The sequence below is a fragment of the Stegodyphus dumicola genome, chromosome X2, assembly GCF_044657685.1.
Source record: "Stegodyphus dumicola isolate Sdum_Otavi_A_Nest chromosome X2, ASM4465768v1".
NCBI classification, from domain to species: domain Eukaryota; kingdom Metazoa; phylum Arthropoda; class Arachnida; order Araneae; family Eresidae; genus Stegodyphus; species Stegodyphus dumicola.
In genome coordinates, this window is record NC_140781.1 from 167580891 (window position 1) to 167595885 (window position 14995).

General features: G+C 30.2%; 1 protein-coding gene across 2 annotated transcripts in view; it reads left to right on the forward strand.

Annotated features, from left to right (window-relative positions):
• The window catches only part of LOC118200088 (glutamate receptor ionotropic, kainate 2-like), a 173463-nt gene that overhangs the window by 133086 nt on the left and 25382 nt on the right, over window positions 1-14995 (forward strand). Inside the window, exons 5-8 of one of the 2 annotated variants that reach the window (XM_085809437.1) lie at window positions 5382-5435; window positions 6001-6168; window positions 7219-7371; window positions 11635-11709. In XM_085809437.1, coding sequence (XP_085665563.1) covers window positions 5382-5435; window positions 6001-6168; window positions 7219-7371; window positions 11635-11709 — 450 coding nt within the window. The remainder of the gene's footprint in view (window positions 1-5381; window positions 5436-6000; window positions 6169-7218; window positions 7372-11634; window positions 11710-14995) is intronic. The other variant, XM_085809438.1, reaches the window with a different exon arrangement.

Sequence of the window (14995 nt, forward strand, 5' to 3'; positions counted from 1 at the left end):
AATGCAACTATGAATGCTAAAATATACAGAGCTAAGGTCCTTATGTCAAGTTGTTTAGGGTCGTAACCGGTAATAACTTTCTCCTAATACTCGTCCCCATCGCGCTGCACTAGTGACCGATTATCTTAAGAAGAAGGAATCCAGTGGATGGAGTGCCCCGCATATTTTCCGGATTAAAATTCGATAGAACGTATTTAGGAACATTATGACGCCGATCTGCCTCACTGAAGCTCCCACATAATATTCCCCCGATGTTTCAAGGCGCTACTCATCACGAATACGCTTTGTTCCCTCAGGAACCCCTTGACAGTACAAGAGCATAAAAATTCGCTGCAAAGCTTGCATTTCAGTCAGAACTAACCATAGACTTTATTAAATTTTTTTCTGCATCTCTAAATCGTACACCAACTTTTAACTGCCTCACTTTATATCACATTTTTTAAGTTCTTATTTAAATTTATTTTGCAAAAATTTGCAGTTCTGAATTTTGAAGGTATCTCAGGCGTGAATCATTCGGGTTACATGATTTTTTATAACTGTTCCTTGAATTTGTCCCGCAAATTTTATTAGGTAGGTAACATATAGGCTTCAACAAAGGGATTTTCCAGAAAGAAATGCTTTGCTTTAACAAGAAATTGTTCCGATTCTAAAGAAATAAATATATAAAAACAAAATTTCAAAATAAATAAACAATAAACTTTTTTCTCGTACTTCGAAAGTTCATCAAAAATTATTGAAGAAAGTATTTGTATCCCAGATTAATTCTAGGGCCGGTCATCAAAGCCAACTGATGTTAAAAAAGTTTCAATACACGTACTATACATATAAATATGCTGTGTGGAATATATTAACATTCGCAGCGCTGAACATAGGCTTTGAGTAAAATTAGAATAGATGTTATACTACGCTAAAGAAAGCAGCAATAAGTTTATTTATTTTTATTTATAGTTAATCGCATGTCCGTTAATACATCCAGCTTATGTTACGAGAGAAAAGTGAGTCACGTTGTATTTCTGTGAAGTTTTCACGCTGTTTTTACGCATAATTACCAAGCGAGGAACACCATACGTCCCCAAATATCAACTTTTACTACGAATGTCAGTTCATAACAACTAACTTAAAAAAAGCGAAACTTACAAAAGTTTATAAAAGCTTACGGCAGCACATTGCATTTTAAGCTTTTTTAAAAATTAATTTCACTTCACATAAGCATAAGAATAAGAATAAGCATAAGAATCTACGATAAGAATATGAATAAGAATCTATGATATAAAGAAGGTGATGAGCAAAAGTAACTAGAAAAGGTAATTCGCTTTAAATTTTTAATTTTAATTTAAATAAATTATAAATTTTCGAATAACATTATCTATTTAAATGCGTAAAAGCCGATATTTTTATAAAAAAGTATCTGTGGGAAAGGGAAAAATAAAATAAAAGGGGAGTGCAAGAACATTGTCTGAAATAAGACAGTTAAAACACTTTCGGTAAAGCAATTCATAGAGCACATGGCAACACCTTCCATAAAGGCGAAGGTCAGATTCTCGCTAAAGCAAAACTTTAAAAGCGGACATTTGAAACTAAAAATCGTTTACTACAAGTACATAAAAGAGCTGGATTTTGAATTACTTATTTTGAATTACTGAGTACAACTAAATACATGAGTTATGGTTCTTGGATGGGCACGCCACCGAAGCCAGTAATCAGCTTCTCGTAATTTCTACTTATCATTTAGAATTTAACAGTTCCAGCTTATTTTCAATAAACTCCTGCATTGTATATATTGTGTAGAGGGTGAAGTAGTCGAATTACCAGGGCAGTGGGATATAGAGCTGCTGATTAGGGAGGCTACATGAGGAAGTTTGAATTTGCTCTCGCGCAGTGTAAGAATAATGTTAAAAATTATTAACCTCAAATAAAGCCTTTTATTATTGTGATTGGATATGTATGGTTTCCCTTTAATAAAAGTCATTAAACAGACGTGGCTTTAAGATATATAAAGTGTGGTATACTGACAGATCAAGCTGCAAGTAGAAACGGACATGTAGCTCAAAATGCGATGCCAGTGGAACTCCGCTTTTCTCTTACGTGCTCTCTTTTTGGTTCGGTATACTGTAAGGTTAGGTTATTTGAATTTGAAGGTTAGGTTATTTGAACAGTCTACAAGAGGGCTTATGAGCCAATTTCTCTCAGAAGGTTGTCACAAGTAAAAAGGCCTAGGAGAAAGGATGCCATCCTCTAAGCATTTCCACTCGGCGAGAACTTTCTGAGGGAAATTGGTTCGTATTTACGTTAGGCATAGAAAAAACTGCGAAAGGCATTCATGCAGCCAGTCCGTTCTCCCTAGTTTTATTCAGGGTCAAACTATCAGTATTCAGTGGTGATTCGTGGCCATACTCGGCCATTCGTGGGGGCTTCGGTATGCACTAAAATCTAGGCTTGGGTTTGAAGTCGAAATTAAGAACTTCTACATGCGTGATTATGCTATCACCGTTTTGTAGAACATATCACCGTTTTTAGTAGGTAGCTTCTTATAATACTTACTTGAAAACTGAGATCTGGCCATTTCTACTTGCGTCTGGAAAGCAATTCAGCAAGATCCCTTCTTCAGGCATTAAACAGCTTTTTAAATTTTTATCATAAGAATACGCTGAAGAGAAAATATGCCCTTTAATCTTCTACCAATAATATTCGCTCTTCGATACTTAAAGACCTCATTCCGGATATGAAGTCCTGGGCTATCTATAATATTCTTTGCCTGTGTGACTTCATATATGCTGGTCAGACAAGGAAAGCCTTTAAATTTTTCATTAAGGGCAATAAGACATATCTAAGGAAAAGAAATTCATAAATCCCCTACTGCCCAACACTTCTGGTCAAAAGATCACAGTTTCCATTTCTTTGCAGCCAAAATTATTCCAAAACATCGTTATTGGAGAACTAGACATCCTTGAAGTGTTTTACATTCATAAAAATCTTTCAATTTTGGTTAATGATCCTTGCTCATGTTTTTGTCAATAGATAGCTCTACTGGCTTTGTTTCCCCCTTCTCTCTTTCCTGGAACATTTTGTCTGTAATCGTGTGAAGACAGGTTTCTATTGCCGTCATTTACACTCCTGCAGCTGAAGAATTGGTTGCAAATTTACATCGATTACTCTGATTTTTATCTTTAATAGCTTTTTAAATATTTTAATGTAACAAATATTTGTTTACCTTATTCTTACTATGTTTTCAAGGAAAGGGGTGCATTTACCTAATCTCTACGATAAGAATTAGCCCAATGTTTAAATTCTGATGGAACTCGGCTTTGAAACTTCTCAATTTTTAACTGAAATAATAATTCTAATCTTAGTGCATTAGAGCTCCAAATGTGGGTAGCTCCGGCACTACTTAATTATGAAGCTAAATCAGAAGCTCTACCGAAAATTCCCTTATTTGTGAGCTGTTTGTTTTAATAAAACTGTATCGATAGTAGCTACTTTGTATGCCTTGCTTTCCAAGTGAAGAAGTGAATCCTCGAGCAAAGTTGAATGATTTAAGAAACGAAAAGAATTTAGGTACACATTGGTACGCTATCTTTTCAAGAAGCGGAATATTTGCAGACTGTTTCGAGAAAACATTTAACGTCCCGCTGAACCAATGCCTCTTCATGTTTATTGCAAGTTCTCTAAAAAGGAACAGTTTCTATCCTGACAGTAAAAAATGATAATCATTTTATAAAGTTATACTCTTCATTAGATATATTTAACTTACTAAGTAATCATCCGTATAAAATCTGCATTATTTTACAAGAATTCATTACAGTAAATAAAATTCACTATAGTATCTTTTGAAAAAGTTCACGAATTAAGTTCTCGTCTATAAGAAACACAAATGAATTTTCATATACAAGTTTTGAATTTATTAAAATGACGGCAAATATTTTTCATGAAATATTTGAACACAGTTTTAACTTAAATGCTGCTCAAAGTAGTAATGTTTATTTTACTTTTGCTGTTATTTCTTAGCATCTTTAGTTTTTTGCCTTTTAATTGTTTTACTTTATTTAATTTTTCTAATGCATTTTGTAATTAATTTTTTATTTCATTTGATATTTATCTCTTTAATACTGATTTAGATTAAATCATTATTCAGGGTATTTCAAATAGAAGAAGCAGATATTTATTTCAAAACTTTCTTGGAGTATAAAAGTGTGTCATGCTTCATGCGAGTTCAGAATGTTATCTGTGCCTTACTGTCTAGTCGAAGCGCGCAAAAGGATTGCGTGTTGTTGCTCGCGATTTATTAGGCCTCTCTGATTTTTCCTCTCTATAAACGCTGACAGCTTTTTTTTTAACTTTTTCGTTCTTTTTCTCGGTTTCTTTTCTCGCTTTCTTTCTATTCTTCGCTAGCTCATTAAGTATTCCTTAAAGATGCCTTTTAAAGATTACTTTTCTCTAACGCACTTACCAATATTGAGGCGGTTAACTGTTGCAGCAGCCACATTCCATAACTTGCGTGCAAATAAAATACGGGTAGCACAAAACTAATTAACGTATTTTTATATTGGCTTACGCAAGATAAAATATCTGACATTGTAAAATTTCATTTCTTCCCTCTAGGATGAAAATGTACTAAATGTTTTTTATGCAGTAAGAAATAGTAGCAATTTCGTAGATTGGAAGAATAGCAGTTGAATAGATAAGTAAAATGTACTCCATTTTTTCTGGAAAAACATTTATATATTGTTTAATTTTAATTACTAATTATTTGCTTTTGTTTCCTTTACTGTTTACATCAATCAGGACTGACATTTTATAAGTCGCACTTTTAATTTTAGAAATTAAAAGTGCGACTTATTCCGTATGCAGTTAAATAAAGTTGGGAAAAAAACTAGAGCAAGACAGGAAATAAAGTTATGGTATTACATCCTGAAAATAAAATCTATTTGCATTTTAATTCAAGATAAAGTACTTTTAACACAAAATATTTAAGAATTGTGATAAGTTTGAGTCTAGGATAGGAAATGCTTGTTATAGTGTTTTTCTTGTGTATAGAACAATGTACATTCTAGCATTTCCAGTTAAATGAACGTCGATCATAGATCAAAAAACGGCATTCACCATTTACATCCTCCCATTTAGAGCAACAGAACATAAAAAAATACTATTCTACAGTATACATCTGAATACGCAAAAATCTGTCAGCCAGTCTACCAGAATAGTTGAATTTTTCCATTGTAAAACCTTTCTACTTTTTAATCAGCTGAAACTTTGTTACCGATCTGAGAAGGAACTTCTAAATATTTTAAACATCACAAGAAAATGTCATGCATGTAAATGCAAATAATGAAAGCTGAATTTTATTTCTTTGTATTGAAGTAATTTTTGCGTTTTTTTAATAGGCTCAACAAGTTGGAATGATGACAGAAAGCCATAATTACCTCATTACTTCACTTGTAAGTATTATTGTCAACTATAACAATATTAATCAACTTTTATAACAGCTGTATTGTATTTATTAAACATCATTCATGTTTAGATAATTATAGCTTCCAGTTGTTGATTTTTCCCTTTTCATTTTTGAAGCTATTCAAATAGTAATGAGAATTCACTTATGTTGTTTAAATTATCAAACTACTTCAAGCAACAATAATTGTTTGAAATGGTTTGATCGCCATCTACAGTAACTGTTTAAAATACTTTGAACTCTATTAATGCATGTACTGTTTCAGTGTATGTTTAAATTAATTATTGTATTATTTTTAAAAAGTTTATAATGACTTAAATTTTTTTAATCAAATACGAATCCTAATCCTAAAAATTATCCCATTCATTCAGTTTAAAATAAATCAGATATATTTTACATAAAAATAGTAATAAGTGACAAGATTAATTTGATGATAAGAAAATATCTATTATTTATGCATAAATGTTATATTTAGCTTTAAAAAATGTTTTCCTTTCCCACGCGCTGACAGGATTGAAATAAAAGTTAATAACCTGTTTTGTACTATTCTGTAGGATCTTCATACGATTGACATGGAAGATTTTAAATATGGAAAGACAAATATTACTGGATTTCGATTAGTGGATGAGAATAACGCTGATCTTCAAGGATTAGTTGTAGAACTCAACACAAAATGGGCTGGAGCCATAAGGAAGCTGGATTTCCCAATAAAGACTATTCGAGTACAATAAAATTTCATTTTTACTTCGGTAGAAGTAGTGTAGTAGCTATACTTAAACATTACAAAATTCTTTACATACCATATGTATTTTGTGGTTTCTAAAATGCAAACTCGTGTCAACTTGTATTAAACGTAATTTCCTTTTACGCATTTTTAAATACATACCCAAAAGTATTTGACCTCTTCTAATCTCATGCATGCATAAACACTTCTTGTAAACTTTATTTAATAAATTTGACTTGAGTAATACGAACAGGAAGTGTGTATACCTTTTAATATGTATACATAAACTATCTGCGCATGTTTTATATTCTCATTCCATATACGCAATGCAAATGTACTAAGCGAATGCAGAAAAATCAGTAAGAGTTGCTCATATATTCATGCCTACTTGGTACAGACTCCAAAAATTGTAGCTATTCTTTATTTAACTTTTTTTAAAGTTAATAGATAAAATTCATTTGAGGCTTAATGATTAGAAAGCTTCAAATAAAATTTGAAGTTAATAACATCCTGTATGTTAACAGGTAAAATTTCCAATTATTTTTTTAAGAGATTGTGCAAAGCGATAACTAAAGTGCGCCGTGTATATTATTTACTTTTCTATAATATAATGAATTATACGTGTATGTTATTTACTTTTCTATAATGCAATATTTAATAACAATTAGACTTGAAGTTATACTGAATGGAAATACAAACAAAAGGGACTAGAAAAGACGTTTTTATTATGATTAAAGAGGAAATTAACTTGATCTAATGACAGCATAAATGTATTGAATCTGGCTTGCAAATGCTATATCATTAATTGAATGTATGAGAAAAATATTCAGAAGAATGCATGAGGACAAAAAAAAAAAAATGTTTGTTTCTTGTTCGCTGATGTGAAATAGAAGAGAAAAGTATTAATAAGCAAAAAAATAAAACTTGTGAGTTCTCATGCAAATAAACAGGCTTTCTAAAAAGTGTATAAATGAAAAAACATGCATAATGCTTTGAGTATATGCAGATGTTTTGTTTTAAAACTGAACTCATATTCTCATTTCTTCAGACAGAAACAGCGTTGATGTACGATGCGGTCCAGCTTTTTGCAAAGGCTCTTGAGGACCTGGATGCCAGTAAATCAATAGACTTCCCTCCTATTTCTTGTGACAGTGGTCTCAGGGGATTGGATGGAAGCAGCATCATTAATTTCATGAAACCTGTGAGTTCTTTCATCATAATATTGTTATATTTCATGTTTTCTCTTTATCATGTCCTCTTAATATCAGAATGTGTACTAAATTGCTTATAAACTGTACTAAGTTTAATGAATATGATAAAAGATGTCTATTGGAAACGTAACAAACAGCATGTGCCTTTCCCGCCAATTATAAACCCTGTGTCGTCTAAAAATATGTGTGTGATGAAAACGATGTAATTAGATTACCTTTTACTAGTTAATCACGCCAATTTGTCTAGTCCCCATTGAGCACCAGTATGAAATAGAAAACAAAAATTTTTCATTTGCTTAAATTTAATTTTCACTTTATTATAGGAATGGCTGTTACTTAAATAAACTTGATGAAAATGATACTTTTATACTGAGGAAATGCATAAAATCTACAATTTATATGTTTTAATTACGTCTACAAAGGGATCAGCTTTATTTCCTCAAAGAAATGTGTAGATTCCTAGTATATTTTTAAGTTTCCAAAGGATGGTATTTTGAAACGTATTGTTTGTTAATTGTCTTAATAGTTCCAGTGAATTGTGAAAAAAAATTCAGAAGTTTCATTTAATAAAAAATTAATTCTGTGGGTTTGCATTATCAACTGGAAATATCAAAGACGTTAAATTTATTTTCTTAGTTTTAGTAGACGTTAAATTTATTGAAATTCATTCAAAATTCGCAATGCAGCAAATCGCAATTCTACTGTAAAACAGATTGCAGGGATCCTATATTATCCAAGCAAAAAAAAAAAAAATAAGAAGAATGGTATCTTTGTCTAAATTTTGTGCTTACTATTCATTTTCTACCTTAAAATCTGTAAAATGCACTGGATTTATTGTTCATCATATTATTCCGAATTTTAAACTAAGTATCTAAACAAAAGTAAAAAGTATTTTAGCTCTTAGAAAACATTTTATGACTAATAGTTGTGAGGGAGAATTTCCTTAGACGCCACGCTGTACCTTAATACTGATTCTTAATTCAAGATTTATTCAAGATCATTCAAGATTCAATAATACTTAATTCAAGATTTATTGTACATCTTAATACTTCTATTCAAGATTTATTCTACATCTAAATAATGATAGCTTTTCATAGCAAAGTATACTATGGTTATTTTCCTTAAGAAAACTAGGTTTCTATAGGCCACAAGGGTGAAAAACATAAAAATTCCGGCGGCTCTTTACGCCAGTGTGTAATCTGAGTGGAAGTTAATGTCAGGAGCTTTTGTCTGTTTGGGCTTTGGGAAGGTTTCGAATGTTAGAATTTCATTTGCTACGAAATTAAAATGTTAGTTATTAACTTCAGGAATAGGAATTCAAGCTCCACTTAGGTGAAGTGGTTAATATTTGAAATATGCATTAGTTTTTGTTCGGTGTTTGATGGTCTAAAATTAGAAGTACCGTTTGCAAAATATTTTGTATCTGTAATGTCATGTAAACAAAGGAAACAATTAATATATTTTAAAATTTTATTAACAAATCTATACAAATGAATTGAAGAATAATGATCAGTATAAAAACAATCCGTTTAGAACTGTAATAAATGGTTACTAGTTGCTGTATTATTGGATTTCTAATATTAAAATACTAATGATTGCCAGACACTCTAATATCTAATTTATTAAATGTATAATTTCCTTTTTCTGTAACTGAGATTTATTCACTTTCTCAAAGATTAAGACATTTCAGTTGCATTAAGTTATGCTATTTCACAACTCCTTGAGCTCTTAAAACATCACGCAGTTCTTAAGAAAAGACCAAACAGAGAATTATTCCACAACCCCAAAGGATTTTATGCATATTCAAATATAATAAATTGTATTACCCTGCTGTAAACATTTAGTGTATTGAATGATTTAATTTTCGAGCAGTTGCTTCGCGAAGCAAACTATACATTTCATTATTATTATACTTCAACAGAAATTTTCGGCTCACTCCCCAGTAAATAAATGTAAGATGTGATTATTACATTCCAATGTCATTTAAGTATCATAAATCCTCTATTAAACACATGGAAAGCAGTTTTCCATCAGTTAATTCATACCCAAACCATAAAGCTGTAATGAATTTAAATGCAGCAAAAATTATAAAAAACAATGCAAAAATACGAGTAATTCAAGGTAAACCATGAAAGAATTCCCCCAAGAATTTGCTCTATAAGAAAGTCATTTTAATCAGCCCTGGGCAGAATTTATTCTGTGGAAAATGATGTGATAAATAAAAATTGATAAAATTCTTCAGATGAAAAAAACTCACTGAAGTAACGATTTCTCCTTGAAGTTAATGGAGTCAAACCAATAGTAAATACATGCAACTAACTTCGCTAGGAAAAAAAAACATATGTTATCGATCTAACATTAAGATTTGCTTAGGAATTATAAAAACTATGTGTAACAGATCTGGATGTGAAAAAGGAAAAGCACATTAGTCCAAGTGATCGGACATAACGTTGGAAAGAAATGAAAGATGAAAATCAGATTTCTATGTCTGTGATTAATTGTTCATTCAAAGATCATGCAGAGACCATGACATTTCGAATGAATGTGTATCATATTTGATTATCTAGAGAGCTAAATCCTTATCATGGTGTATCTTTTCATTTCAGCATGGAGGAGGGGAATGAAGTAATCCTCTGAAATACCAATAAATCATTTGCATAATGTAGCATCCTCACTACCCTTAAAGATGACCGTGTTTTTGTCCTAATGACAGAAATCATAGCTTTCATCTAAAACGAAAGGCCTATCGTTCATTCTTAATACTTTTATGCTTAGTTTTTCAAACTAAATATTTAAAGCAAATAAGCAATACGATAACAAGATTGTAATTATACGCACATTATCCTAAAAACTACAGTGTAGCCACTAACAAAATGTGTATTATCAATGGATCACCATTCAGGTCTACGACCTCATCTGCAGCCCTGCTGATGATGAATGCCGACTGCCCCTAGATATGTTACATATAACAGAATGATGCAATTAAAAAATGACAGACTCAGATAAATTTCATTCTATACGCGTCATTTGAATCCTCGTGATTATTTTTGCCCCCGTCTGCGAAGACAAAGCATCTCTAATAAGTATTCATAATGTCTTTTTCTGATTATATAGATGAGATGTTAGATGCTATGGCTTAGAAAATTGGACGAAGATAAATATTTATTTACTAAAAAAGTTGCAAATGAAGAAAAGATCTTTCTTTTTATTATAATGTCTTGAAATATTTTATAAGTTTCTAAAATTCTATAGTCAGAACTGGAAGTGGTTATACGTTTGCTTCAATTCAAAGTAAAATACATTGAAAATTATAAATTCAAAATACCCTTCCCATTTCAAAGCCAAAAGGACGTTTCAGAATATTTGCATTTTATTCGATATTCCTCCCCCCCCAAAAAAAAGGTGTTAAATTCATTTAATATAAATAAATTTATAAGTTACTGTCATGTATTGAGAACTAAAATTTTAAATTTAACCTTAACTAAATCTTTTCTTTTGATGAATTTCTGTAATAACTTATAAACTTTAAATAAAGGAAGATCAGAAAAGGCTATATTATCTCAAAAGTTTAATAATTTGCATAATAATTTGTAAATAACTCAAGACTTTACGCTTTAACTTTTTTTAGCAAATCTTATTAATAACAAAGAATAGTCCCGGAAGCTTTTATCATTAAAAGTATTACAATGCACTGACAGACGTCATAGTCAGTTGAGAGTTATTAAATAATACTGAAAAATATTGTAATAGTTGTTCAGCTTATTAAAATTTAATATCCTATCTATGCTGTTATTACTCATAAATATTTATATTTTATAACAAAACATAGATTCAATGGAAGTTTGCAATGCCTCTCTTTCCGAGGAATGACTTAAAGGCATTGTTTGATCACTTTCTAATTGTACGAAAATGATAGATGGTTTCTTTAATAATAGATTTCGCAACGTGCTTTTGTGTTTTTACCTATATTGCATGTGTACATAGATGTCCTTGTGCTCTGTATATTGTAGAGACCTAGGATCCAATCTGTGTCACCTCCAGACTCGGTGCACTCATTTATTCTCCTCTCTTTCATAGCTTGATGCAAAGAGCAAATATTTACGAAAAACTAACTTATTTTTATCAAGTTTATTCCCAAGCATTTTAGTCAGTGTCTTAATTTCAGTGTCTTAATTATTTCACTTGTTCACTTTGATTGAATTGAAATTAAACAATTCCAGAATAGCAGTTCATTTCATATATTCGCATTGCAGGCGAACAATCGTGCTAGTGTTAATAGACGGGCAGTTCCTTCCTGCAGATGTCTCGCTAATGTCACTGCAGCCAATGTGAGTGTCATAAAATCAATCCGCCCAATTAATCCCTTCTCCTTTAAGTTTACTAGACCAAAAAATGCCTTAAATGCTAGTCTTTGCTTTTCTTAGTGAATTCCCTACTTCTAATTTTCAGTTTTCGTTTCGTAAAAACGAATAAAATAAAAAAAGACTATGGTTTATAAAATTTTTATTTGATTTGACAAGAGACTCTCTCGCAAACTTTTATTTCGCTAGTCAATTTTTCATGGGGAAACGATGTGGTCAAGCTTCTAGCAGTTTTAAATTTAGGTTTAAAATATATTTAATGAAATGTTTCCATATGGACTGTGCTTAATGTCATCTTCGTAATTATAACTCATCATCAATTAATCAAATTAAAAATATTGCTAAATGGTTTTAAAAAATGCGTAATTTTTAAAATAGAAAGGTTAGGGAAATAATACTGCTTTCTGACAAATATGAATGTCATTATTGAGATGTTTCTCGTAACAGACAACGGTAATAAGTTTATTGCTCAGCAAAACGTGCAAAACAAACATGCAGTAAGATTAATTACAAGCAACCTTGTGGTAGATTTAAAAACGATACATAAACTGTCTGTAATAAAATTATAGTGAACAAAATTCATCGGGTCGTATCTTAAATAAATATGAAAACAAACTCGACTTTGAGAAAGTTTTCATTTTACCAGGTGTGATGAAATTTTGAATTAATGCGAACGTGAGGTGATGAAGTTGCAACTATGCACTGAAATGCTTACAAATTATTCTTACAAACAGAAAAAATTTAAAATTCTAAATTAAGTTAATTGTTACCTGAGAGAAAAAGTATTGTATGAAAAGTCCGTTATACTTATTTATGCATTTACATTAATATCTTAGACTCAAGTTTAACATAATTTTATATCTGAAGCAAAAATTATGCATTTACATTAATAACTTAGACTCAAGTTTAACATAATTTTATATCTGAAGCAAAAATTCAGATTGCAAATACATTACTGATAACAATAAGACGACTGAAATTAAAGTATGTAAATAACTTTTCACGAATAGGATAATAAATTTTAGAAATTTTACTAATATTTTTTTTATCGGTTTGGCAGTAATGTATCCGATTTTTCATTGCACAAACAAGAATCTAATACATTTGGTGGCGAGAAAAGAATAACATATATCACTAATATTAATGTCCTTAGCAAGAGTTTTAAGTATTTTGCTTTCTTTCTGCTTTTAATACAACAACTACTACTACTACATTAGAATAAGATGACATCTAATTATGAATATTACTCTTAATTGGAAGACCATTTAATTTCCAAATAAACTAACCAAGTTTATACCAGACGTCATCATAATTAATTTTGAGTAATTTAATCCTTACAAGGCAAACTTTATCCTATGACTTTACATATCACACCCAGCACTTTATATAGCATACTTTAATTTTGATCTAACATGAAATAATGAGTATCAATCGTTTCCTCCAAAGAACTCCAAGCAAGGATAATTTGTTGGGTATATTTCAACAAGAGAGTTTTCGAATAGATTTAATCATGTAATTTTTCTTAAGATAAACTTTGACAACTGGATATTTATAAAAACTGAAATGTACAATGCGCATTTATGTAAAGAATGAAATCGCTTAAAAACTGTAATCTTAGTTTCGAAACAATAATTTTACAAAAATAATACAGCAGTTTTCCTTCTTTTGAATTTATTGTAGCAATAATTATTCACAAAATTGTTCAACGATTCAACTGCACTTTGATTTAAATGAAAACTAACTAGATGAAACAAAAACATTGGATAAAGTGTACTACAAGCTTTTATAACAAATTTTACACTACTGATCAAGTTATTAATCAGCTACTTTATATTCATATCCATTTCAAGCAAGAGAATTTCTAATCTATTTTTCTCGTTAAAAAATGATATGAAATAAACACGTCAAGTACAAGTACATCACGCATAATTGTATTAAATTTTGTTCTTAAAACCTCAGTACGGCAGGTAATGACTGAAGGAATCTACCAAATACTTAATAATTCACAAAAGTTAAAGTCATTTAAGCATAATTCACTTACAACCTAATGCTACTTTCAAAATTAATTTTCAAGAACACTACTGGCCATTTGAAAAAAGGATACCCAGAATATCTTCAATTTACATATACTGCTGAATGAGAGAGAAATATTAGAGTTTGCTATTTTTTAACATTCTTTTCCTAAGAAATATTGCCTTAATATTCGGCTGAACTCTTTAGTCATTCTCTCATTTTGGCTATAGTAATTAAATACTGAACTTCTGAATTCGAATATTAAAATTTTAAGTATTTGTTTTAATCTTTTGACTAAATCATTTGCAATCATTCAAGCTTTCATTTCATAATACAAATATAATTTTCTTCTAAAACTAACAAGCGAATTTTTCCAGCAAACGTTTTCATTCATTACTTAATTGCATAATTGCCATACGAAAGAATAATATATTTTCGAATCAAATGTTATTGCGATACATTTACGTTCATGCAATCAAGGATTTTTCCGTATTTTTGCTATCAAGAATTTAGGACTTTATGTGCTATGAAATAAAATTTTTGATAAATGAGCTCATATTTACTAGTAATTTTTTTTTTGTTTTGTTAATTCAGCAGTGATACTTAAATAAATGTATACCTCTTTCCGCAAAGTCATATTTAAAAAACTTTGTATTTTTGTTTTCATTGGTGCTTTTAAATTAAATTATTAAAGCAGCATGTACGTATATTTTGAATATTTGATATTAAAGCCTTTAATATAGCATGAATTTCAAATAAGCACACTACTCCAGCCATTCGATATCAAACATTTCTTGAGATAGAATATTTACAGTACCTTAAAATTTATTTACAATTCTAGAATACAGTTTGGTTACAAACTGCAGCATAAGTAAATAAGCAAATCTTAACATTTTCTTAGTATCATTTATATTTAACTATAGTTCAATTTAAACAGTTGTCCCTTATAGCAAAGTTACTTTTTTCATTTTAAAACTATTCTTTTTTGCTATTACATACGTACCCTGTAACTATTTTTTGAACTTGTTACAGTTTATTGCTTTCAGATTTTTTTCACGACCTTGTGATATTGATAAAGAATGGCATTTAAGGCATTCTAGAAATATCCCTGACGAAATTTTTGCCATGATGGATGCTTTAATAGATTTTGATTTGCGAGTTTTGTTTCTCAGGATTGATTTTTGAAACATGACTGAATACCTGAAAGAACTTGACTTTGACATACAGAAACGAAAATAAT